The sequence below is a fragment of the Numida meleagris genome, chromosome 2 (assembly GCF_002078875.1).
Source record: "Numida meleagris isolate 19003 breed g44 Domestic line chromosome 2, NumMel1.0, whole genome shotgun sequence".
NCBI lineage: Eukaryota > Metazoa > Chordata > Aves > Galliformes > Numididae > Numida > Numida meleagris.
In genome coordinates this window covers 38,589,450-38,600,273 of record NC_034410.1, presented here as the reverse complement: position 1 = coordinate 38,600,273, position 10,824 = coordinate 38,589,450, and the positions used below count along the sequence as shown (strand labels likewise).

General features: G+C 53.8%; 1 protein-coding gene across 2 annotated transcripts; it reads left to right on the top strand.

Annotated features, from left to right (window-relative positions):
- EOMES (eomesodermin) lies at nt 4,187–8,789 on the top strand. Of its 2 annotated transcripts, none has more exons than XM_021388563.1 (6): nt 4,187–4,984; nt 5,110–5,264; nt 5,469–5,590; nt 5,994–6,152; nt 6,242–6,303; nt 7,026–8,789. In XM_021388563.1, exons 1-6 carry the CDS (start codon nt 4,242–4,244, stop codon nt 7,702–7,704), a joined length of 1,920 nt encoding a protein of 639 aa, XP_021244238.1. In that variant the 5' UTR covers nt 4,187–4,241; the 3' UTR covers nt 7,705–8,789. The 2 variants fall into 2 exon arrangements, with proteins under 2 accessions (XP_021244238.1, XP_021244237.1); XM_021388562.1 differs by having other exon boundaries at nt 6,969–8,789.

Genomic DNA, 10,824 nt, shown 5'->3' with positions numbered 1-10,824 from the left:
TGTACATTTTTTTAACACGTATGTCTATATTCTGCCCTTTTAAATTGCTAATGATACATAATAAAAAGGCAGCTAAATTTAATTGGTTACCAAAGAGTAAAATTGCTGATAATTAGACACCATCCCCACTTAATATTAAATATAATAGCTCTTTGGTTTCATAGAGCTATTGATTTCTCCTATTTAAGGTACACATATACGTTTCAACTGCAGCTGACTGGTTTTTTACCTTTTGGGGTTTTATTTTTTACACCTCACAGTATATTGGAAGCTGCACTTTTTGTATCTTCAGGACAGTATACTTCTGCACACTGAAAATCCCACTTGTCATAAAGTAAAGTGGACCAGTGAGTTTTGCAGCTATAGGGCAACACTTCTCAACAGAAAATAAAAAAAGGGGGGGGGGGAGAGGGGGAAGCGTTTTCAATTAATTTAGTCTCCTAACATTCCCACGAAGGAGGTGGCTCTTGTCTGCATGTGACAGATTGAAACAGCCTGAGCAGTGAAAGGATGGAGCTGGCTTCTTCATAAAAATACCCACCGAGGTTCAGCATCAAGCTGAAATGCCCTGAGCCTTTCACGAGCATACTAATGTGCCTCTGATTATTCTGCATGCTGTAAGCTCTCTACAGCCTTGAAAAGAAAGGTACGAAGATTTAAAAAAAAAAAAAAGAAGAAGGAGAAGGAGAAGAAGCACTTGTGTGTGTGCGACTGCATCTGGAAAAATTCTGATTTAGTGATTTCAAAAAGGACTTTGAAAGATGGTGGAAGCGTGGCAAGCCTCATGATGGCATCTCAAAGTATCCTTCCTTTGCCCAGCCCGACACTGCCTACAGTTGAATCAGTGAGAGAGGGGGGGGAAGACGCAGATGGGATGGCTGGAGAAAAAGAAAACCTGCAAAATCCCATCACAAATTTGCTGTAAATGTGAAAGTATTGCAGTCCCCTGGGAACTGGATGCTAGCAGATTGAGGGGGGCATCCAGGAACTGCAAGCTATATATATATATATATATATATTTTTTTTTTTTTTTTTTTTTTTTTTTTTGCAAAATCAGAGCAAGGAAAATCAAGCAAGGAAACAAATTACCTCACAGAAAGAGCTCAAATGTAGCGCTCATAAAACTTTCCCAGGACCTGGATATCCTGCGGCAGTGACAGCAGGACTCCAGGAGAAGAGCACGGTGACAGGAGCGCGGCGCTGCATTCGGCCAACCAGAATTCTTAAGCTGTCTGTGTAGACCAGTTGTGTAGGATAATGGATGTACATGGCTATATATGGTGATGTACGAAGGTATATGGAAGTGCACAACAGCCTGGTGGAATAGATTATATGGATCTCAACTTCTTGTCTCTTCCTGGGCCCTTCCATGCAGGGTACTGCAGTTTAACGGTTTTAGTCTCCACGAGTTCAAGCAATTCGCTGAAGCTCTTTTCTGATCGCCGACCTCCAAGAAATAGGAAAGGACTCAATCTTAACATGAAGGCAAAGGGGGAAACATTTCAGCACTGCATCACTCCGCCGTAATTGAGGCTGCAGAAAATGAGGTTTTCTGGAACTACTTTTTAGAGTCAGATATGCTCCTTATTTGAATAAACCCAGGAGTATATTTGAATAAAGTGCAACAAAACAAGATAATCTGTAACCCTTCAAAGACCTACATTTTCTTTCAACATTTTTTTTGTGGTTTGGGGGTTATTCTGGTAGTTGTACGAACCTACCTCTCCTTTCTGTTTCACCAGTCTGCTGCTTCTGCAGCTCTGTCTATCAGACAACGTCTGCAAGGCTGCGGGACCCATTCGGAAATCTCCTGTCCCACGCACGACCGAAAAACCCCACTGCACGACGGTGTTCCCCGGCGCGACCCCGGAGGGGCAAACCGAAGCGGGGGGTGAGCGGGGGGGCAATGCCAGAGCCTCCCGGGGGGGGAGATTTGAAGCAGGGGCACTGACAGGGACTGCGTCCCAAGAGTTTGGCAGGCGGCTGCGAGGGCAGCTTTAATCTGCGGGTTGAATCGCTGATTTTCCGCAGCGTGCGGGCTGCGTAACCGAGCACCCAAATTACGGATTGCGCTCTCCAAGGCTGGCACGGGCGAAACGCGGTGAAACGCGGCCCCGGGTTCCGCCCCAACCGGCACGGGGCCGGGCAGGAGCTGCGGGACCCGAGGTGAGGAGCGAGGCGAGGTTGCTCCGAGCCGAGCTTGAAGTACTCCGTGCTCTACAAAGAACCGCATGGAAACCGTAATTCGTTAGAAAAACTTCATGCCCAGCGTGTTTCGATCCGAACCGTAAAGCTCTCAGTTTTGCAGGACGGTCACAGGTTTCCTGCCCCCTCCCCCGTCCCGGTTCCCTGTTCAAGGGAAATCCGAACGGCACCAGGAAGCGTCCCGGCCTCTGTCAGGCGAATTCCGAAGGAAAAAACGCAGCAGCCTCGAACTGAACGGCACCTGCCCTGCAAGGCTGCTTTAAATCATGGCAGATATACTGTAATATTTATTCCCTCAGACCCTACCCAGTAGCTTTGCAAAACCTCCTCCACCTCTGCCCCAGCCCCGGAGATGCGCAGCCCGACGGAGCGGTCACAGGCAGGGGAGCGGCAGCTGAGCCTCAGCGGAGCTTCGGCCGCGCCCGGCGGATCGCTCCCCTCCTCCCTCCCTTTTCCGTTCAGCCTCGGAGCGGGGCTGCCTGGCGGGCGCTGCCCCTCCTGCTTCTCGTCCGGCCAGAGCTGCCCGGGGAAGGAGCAGCAGCGCCCAGCGGCCGCGCTGCTCCGCGCTGGAACGTCGAGCGTCGGACACTTTTTGTTGTCTCCCTCGCTGGGACGCAAAAATTGGGAATGATGTTATCCCGGAGAGAACTGGTGGGTAGGGCCGGGGGTGCTTCAATGCCGGCGCCACCAGCCCTCCCCTGGCTCCTCACAAGCGTGTGTCCTTGCCCGCAGACGGAGCCGGGCGCAGCGGGAGAGGCTTCCCCCGGCTCCATGCTCTGCTCTGGGGCACGCAGCGAGCCCCTCTGACTGCCCAACCGCGCCTCGGCCCCGGGTTCTGAGGCCTCGGTTAATTATCGGCGATTAATTGCGGCGGCCCCGGTGAGGCTCCGCGGAGCTCAGCGCCGGGAGAGCGGCGGAGCTCGGCCCCTTCACCGCGCGTCCTTCCACCCGGCAACGAAATCCCGGCTGCGTCGCGGGTCTCCCTTACGCTGTGCAGCGGGGAGGGGGCAGGGATTCCGCAGCTCTCCCCGCGAAGAGCCGGGCTGCGGGAAGAGGGCGAGGGGCTGCGCTTTGGGAGCTGCAAAGTCGTTCGTGCCAAATCGCACGGACACCTTGATATTCCTAAATATCCGTTCCCCCGTGCTTCGGGGCAAAAGGTTCCCCTCCGAGAAATGAGCGGAACAGATTCATTCCACAACGCGGGATACGGCACCCAACAGAATCCCGCTCTGCCTTCCCGGAGGGGGATGCTGAAGGAGAAAACGCATTGCGAGAATCCTCCACCGAGTTCCCGAACACTGAACTTGCCGCCCGGCCCCGCCGGCTCCCAACGAGAGGCCCCCATTAACGTGTCACTTCTCCGAGAACGATGCTGCCCGGGGAGCGGACAGGGGCCGGCGGCCGCTCGGCGGGGCTAAGGCACAGCCCCAATTGTTCGAACGGCGGCACGGCCCCGGGGGGTCTGGGGGTGGCCCGCCCCGTCGCAGCGGCCCGCCAAGTGGCCGCCCATCCCTCCAACCCTGCTGGGCTCCAGCGTTAGCTCCCTTCCCAATTTCCTTTTGGACCCCCACTCCCCGCTGTGCCCAAGCATCGTGTGCCCGATGCCACCTCGACCAGAGATGGTGGTTGGTTTTTTCTATTTTTTTGTTGTTTTTTTTAGGAGGGGAGCCGGGCCCTCCGCTGGGGGTGACGCGGGCGCAGCCCTGCCCCGGAGCGGTGCGAGCGCGGGGCAGACCTGCCGGCTGCGGACGGGGAGGGGTCGGGGAGCGGGGGGACACGCGCACCAGAGTCACAGGTGACTTGTTCCAATTAGTAGCTGTCTAATTAAATTAGTGTCACTCGGCCCAGCCAATGGGCCGGCGGGGGTGGAGGGCGGCGAGGAGGCAGCTCGGCGCAAGCCCCTCCCCGGCGGCCCGAGCAGCCCGGCGTGCCGGTATAAATGGGCTCGGCGGCGCCTCAGCGCAGCGCTGCGCGGCCGCGGGTCGGGGCCGGTACTGGGTACTGCAGGGGCTGCGCGGCGCCGCCGCCCGCCGAGGATGCAGCTGGGAGAGCCGCTGCTGGCGGCGGCAGGGGGGGCCCTGCCGGGAGCCCCCTTTTACCCGCTGGAGGGCGGCGGGCGCGGCAGTGGGACCGGAGGCGGCGGAGCCGGGTCCCGAGGGCCGCCCCGCGCGGGCTCTCCGGCGCATCTCGACCTGGACAAGGCGGCCAAGAAGTTCGCGGCGGCTCCGGCCATGCTGGGCGAGCCCGAGGGCGGGGAGCCGCCCTTCGCCGCCCCCAAGCCGGACGGCCGCAAGACCACCCCCTGCGGGGAGGAAGAGCTGCCCCCGGCCGCCGCCGCCCGCTACTCCATGGACAGCCTGAGCCCCGAGCGCTACTACCTGCAATCCCCCGGGCCGCCGGTCGCCGAGCTGGGGGGGCCCTGCGCTCTCTTCCCTTACCCGCCCGCCGCGCAGCACGGCGCCGTGTACCAGGCGCCCGGCGGGCCGCGCTACCCCTACGGCTCCGTGCTGTCTTCGGGAGGCTTCGCTGGTGCCGTGTGCCCGCCCGGCGGCAGAGCGCAGTTCGGCGGAGGCGGCGGGTACCAGTACGGGCAGGCGGCGGCCGGCGGAGCTCTCTACGGCCCCTACCCGCCGGCCTCGGGCTCCTGCGGCGGGCTCGGGGCGCTGGGGGTGCCGACGGCCGGGCCCGGGCTGCGGGCGCAAGTCTTCCTCTGCAACCGGCCGCTGTGGCTCAAGTTCCACCGGCACCAGACGGAGATGATCATCACTAAGCAGGGCCGGTAAGCGGCTGCGGGAAAGTGCAGGGGGGAAAGGGAGGGAGATGGAGCCGCTCGGGGAAACCTCGCGGCCCGAGCTTGCTCCCTGGGCCGCCCCGCATGCCGTGTTCTTTCCCTCCTCTCCCTAGGCGGATGTTTCCGTTCCTGAGCTTTAATATTACCGGCCTCAACCCTACCGCCCACTACAACGTCTTCGTGGAGGTGGTGCTGGCGGACCCCAACCACTGGCGCTTCCAGGGGGGAAAATGGGTGACGTGCGGCAAAGCCGACAACAACATGCAGGGTAAGTGCGGACTCCCTGCTTGCTCTGTTTCCCAGGAAGGCTTCCGCTTCGCATCCCGATGCGGGGGTCCGTCCCGACGCGGGAGGAGCTGCGCTTTTACGGGCGCTTTGAGACTCTTGTACTGGACGGGGACACCTGGGGGTCGCGGTGGAACAAAGCCCCGTGCTGTGCCCGGCTGCTCACTGCCGTGCTGCTCTCCCCCAGGCAACAAGGTGTACGTACACCCCGAGTCGCCCAACACTGGGGCGCACTGGATGCGGCAGGAGATCTCCTTCGGCAAGCTGAAGCTGACCAACAACAAGGGCGCCAACAACAACAACGCACAGGTGAGTGACAGGGCTCCCGCGATCTGTGTGTGTGCCGTGCAGCAAACAGAACTGCTGCGTCACTGCTCTGACTTGTTCCCTTCTTAGTGGATTGTAAACCCCTCACTCTTGTAGTTGTCTTCTAAAGGAGAAGCGATGTCAGAAGTAGATGTGTGAATTTCTGTCTTCGGCCAATATTTCTTTAACTCAACATCGCTCAAAAAGTGGAAGTGTAGCTGATGGCTCTCAATTTCCTGCACTTACAGGACTTGGCATACTAGCAACCTACACAGCCTGTAGCCCTTTGTTTCATTTGCTAGCAGTGAAAAACCTCTCTGTTCCCAAGATGAAAAGATTACTCTTGCAGCCTGTAAATGGTGATGCAGAATGCAGTTTGTTTTAACGTTCTCTGCTGCTCTTTCAGATGATAGTCCTGCAGTCTCTTCACAAATACCAGCCTCGGCTTCACATAGTGGAAGTGACTGAAGATGGTGTTGAGGATCTGAATGATTCTTCAAAGACTCAAACGTTTATTTTCCCCGAAACGCAGTTCATAGCAGTTACAGCCTATCAAAACACCGATGTAAGAATGGGTTGTACAAAATGACAAGAATAAAATGAAGTGTTGTGGGTTCAACATGTCAGCTCACTGTGCTCTGCTTTCATTTTTAGATTACTCAGCTCAAAATTGATCATAATCCTTTTGCAAAGGGCTTCAGAGACAACTATGACTCGTAAGTATGCCTCTACCTCTATCCTGCAGCTCTGCCTGGGGAGGCACAATTCTGCCCTCAAATGCTTTTATCTAAAGAGAAAAGGAGAAACTTGGAGATGCTACTTAAGTTATTTGAAAGTAGAAATACTGGCAATCTTGCTAGTTCACACACCCATTCAAAAGTTAAATATGTCTAGAGATACACATGTTCACTTAACAATTTAATACATTGTCTTGATCACATTTTCTAGCAAGATTCTGAGCTCTGGTTAAATATCCCAGCAGAACCTTGCTGGCCTGAAAGCTGGCAGCAAAGCATCTGCTGTTGGTGCCACAAAATTGGCATCTTCCAATTGTAAGGAAGACTTTTGCCCAGTGAACAATTTCTGACATCAAATGGCCTTTGAAAAACCATAGGTGCATATACTCAAATCTGGCTTCTGAAAGTGCTGCCTTTCATTTAAGATGGCTTGGCTGGTGGAGAACAGTGGGTATGTGTAACAGCAGTATTCTGCATTTTCTACTGCTCCGGGAAAAGCAGCGTCAACTCCGAAGGCCGATAGAACGAACATCCAGATAAACATGGTTGTGACTTGTTAAGAGCGGCTGCTTTCTTCCTGTTTGTTTTCTAATACCATATTTGGAATTGTAAAGAACTCTCAGTGTTTCTCTTTTATGTTGTAGCATGTACACAGCTTCAGAAAATGACAGATTAACTCCATCTCCCACGGATTCTCCTAGATCCCACCAGATTGTCCCAGGTGCCCGATACAGCGTGCAACCATTCTTCCAAGAACAGTTTGTCAACAACCTGCCCCCTACCAGATTTTACAATGGTGAGAGAACCGTCCCACAGACCAACGGCTTGCTGTCCCCGCAGCAGGGTGAAGAGGTGGCCAGCCCTCCCCAGCGGTGGTTTGTTACTCCTGTGCAGCAGCCCAGTGCCAACAAACTGGACATGAACTCCTATGAGACGGAGTATTCTCCTAGCACCTTGCTTCCCTATGGCATCAAATCCCTCCCTCTTCAGACATCCCATGCCCTGGGGTACTACCCTGATCCAACATTTCCGTCCATGGCAGGCTGGGGTAGTAGGGGCTCCTACCAGAGGAAAATGACCTCAGGATTACCTTGGAGCTCCAGGACGAGTCCTCCGGGCTTCTCGGAAGACCAGCTTTCCAAGGAGAAGGTGAAAGAAGAAATAGGCTCATCCTGGATAGAGACTCCACCCTCCATCAAGTCTCTAGATTCAAATGATTCTGGGGTCTACACTGGTGCTTGTAAGAGAAGACGTCTCTCCCCTAGCACTTCGAGCAATGAAAATTCCCCATCCATGAAATGTGAGGACATTAATGCTGAGGACTATAGCAAAGACACTTCAAAAGGCATGGGCTACTATGCGTTCTATACTAGTTCTTAAAGCATCCTCTTGTTCCAATTGGCTATTTTTTCAGGGTGGCCTTTGTTTCTTTTTCTTTCTGCGTTACAATTGCCAAAAAGACTCTTGCCTTCCACCTTAAATTGTCATGTGCAATTCTAAAGAAGGTGCCAAAGCTTTTTGACTGTTGCAGGTAATTAAGTAGGAAAAGAAAATCACGATACAATTTTTCTCTTAAAGAAACAGCATGTGGAAAAGCTGTAAGCAGGAGCCCAGATTTCTACAAGGTGGTTTATTTATTGGAGACACTAAAGTGTACAGTTTGTCTTGGCTCAGAGGCCTGATCAAATCTATACACTGAGTGAGGAAATAGCGGTTGGATTCCAAATTTCACTTTCTTCCCTGCCTTGCCCCTCTGATAAAGGGCACTGGGTGGGGGGCTGCACATTCTGTTTTAAACAGAACTGTTTTCTTCATCTCTTGTTAGCAGAGCAGTTGGCTGAGTTGGGCATTGCTCAGCTAAGGCTTTCTTTGGCAGAAGATGATAGTCAAAATGAGGCCTGCTCCAGGCAGGATTTTAAGTTGAAGGTCTTGTTGCTAGCAATGCTTTTCCAATGGCCAAATCTGACTTTAAGGAAAACATGCCTCCATCCCAAAAGCCTAACCTTTACTGAGGTGGCAAAAAAATCCAAGTGTACAGTTGTGTTTTGTCTAGGTACACTGTAGAATATTGTGGAATAATATATAAATAGTTGACCTATAGCTGTTCAGTCAGAAGGACCTCCGGTGGTGCTTTGAAGTTCAAAATGCATTCTGTTTTTTTTTTTTTTGGTTAATCAAACTTAGCATATGGAGCATTGCAAAGAGCATTAGCAGATTTCTATTTGCGTGTACGTAAAGTGACTTTCAGCTGCCCTGTATCAAACTGGAAGTGATGTAACCTGCCCACTCTTCTTGCCTATAGTTCCAGCATTTTAAACGGATCAACCCTAGAGCACTGGCACAAAATTCTCCCGGTGAAACTTGGTTCCGCTTTTATATGTACATAGTAGTAATTTTTAATAAATGTGGTGGTGCCAGGGATGAGAGTATGGGTGGCTATCTGCTTCTTTGCCTCTGCCAGGCTGGGGGGTGGAGGGAGCACAAACCTGAGTGTGCTGCATCGCTAAGGATTGGTGGGTTGTGATGGCTCTTAAATCTAACCATGTCTTGTAAAGTTTCACCTTGCTGTCTTGTCTTGCATCGACCTCAGCTGCGTGCTGCTAGTGGTATTAACGTTACTTATTTTAATTGGAGATTCTCCTCGGTTGTCTTGTCCTTCCCTTTACCCAGAGGATTGGAGTCCTTTCGTTCCCCTCCTTGTTTGCTACCGGCCCTGAGGCTCTTCTTTCCCCTTACTCCCTAGGGGGGGCGAGGTGCGAGCCCAGCCCGTCCCGAGGAGCGGAGCACGGCTCCGGCTCTCCTCCCCCGCCTCTTCCCGGAACGCGTTAAAGCCTCCCCCGCGCCCTTATCTGAGGAGAAAGCCCCTCCTGGCAAGGCGATTGAACGCCGGCTCCCGCGGCAGCAGCACCTATCACGAGGAAATGCAGGAGGTAATGGGATTAAGCTGTTAGCGGTGCCCGCTGCGAACAAAACAATCCAAAGGCTCGGGCTGGAGGAGCTAACGCAATCGAGGGGGGCATTTGCAGCGGGTCCCTCCTCGCTCTGGGAAGAGGAGCATCTTCCCGAAGAGATTTCTAACAGCGAATTCGGTGCGCTGACAGCGAAGCGTATTGCTGGTTTGGGACGGGAGGATTCTTGCCGAAATTCTTCCAGCCACGGCGAAAAGAGCTTTCTCCTTTTCTGTGTGTTTTTTTTTTTTTTTAATTTTTTTTCCCCCTCCTTTCAGTGGAGATAACCCGTTCTGGACCTCCCCGCTTCCAGCTCCGTGCATAGCGCACAGCGGCCGCAGCCCTATGCTCGCCGGTCCCGATCGCAGCGCCCGGGGAACGCAGTTCCGCCGCTGCGTGGTATGGGCTGAGGGCTGTACGTATAAGTTTAAAACTCGTGATTTAAAAAGAAAAAAAGAAAAAAAAAAAACTTGTGAAAAGTCCTCACGCTATTTAAGAGAAACATAAGTGCCTGGCTGGCCCCAATTAACACCTTGTGATTATAATGCATTCCTAAAACGGGGTGTCAGACGCCAAATTGTGAATAAAGGTAGCTAATTAATCTTCATAGGGTGACACCGATAAACAACTCTATATTTAAATAAAGATCAAGGAGCCGGACGCCTATTTGTTTATATTAGCAGAAGATAAAGTTAACTACCCTTGCGCTTTGCTTCGTGACGCGATTTGCTGCGGCAAACAGCAGAGAGCCCCGACCTCGGGTTGAGGGCTCCTTATCGTGGGGGGGAGGGTGCCCCTAGGACGGTCCCCCGCTCCGGGCGGGCAGCGCTGTGGGGGCGGCCGGACACCGCCGGCTTGGGAACGGCCCCCCCCACACACACACACTCCGCTTTTCCCACCCGTGAAGCACTCTCCTAACGATTTGAGGCCGTTTGCTCCGATTTAACTATTACCTCGTGTATTTCTCCATTATTCGACAGGAGATGCTTCAGCTCGGCGTTTATATTTATTTTAACAGCGTGGGCGAGCAGCGGTAGATCGGGGGGGCTCTTCCCAGGGCTGGGCAGGATGGAGACCTCTCCTCGGTGAAGAATTTGGGGATTTTTCGTTAAAACATCCCCGAGCCTGCTCTTGGCCCGCTTTCCCAACGAAACTTCGCCCCTCGCTGCTCACCCCACACTTCCCCGCCGACACTTCGCACCCACCCGGGAAAACGAAACGACCCCGAGCCCCGTCCCTTCCGACGGCGCTTCCCTTCGTCGGGAGAAGGGCAGCCCTCCTCGGCGCGAAGTTTTTTTGTTGTCGTTGTCTTTGTTTTCTTTTCGAGGTTTTACTTTCGGTCTGAATTTCTTCCACCTTGCCCCATCGCCAGCGCTGGGTTTTCGCAGCCCGCTCGTTGCTTTTCGCCTCCCCTTCGCGGCTTTACCGAGGGGGCTTTCTCGGTAGCGGTGTTTTTCGAAGCTTCCTCAGCCACTGCCGCTCTCTCCTCAGGGCCGTCTCAGCGCTAAGCCGCGCTGAGACGGCCCTGAGGGAAGAGCGGCGTTGGAGGCCG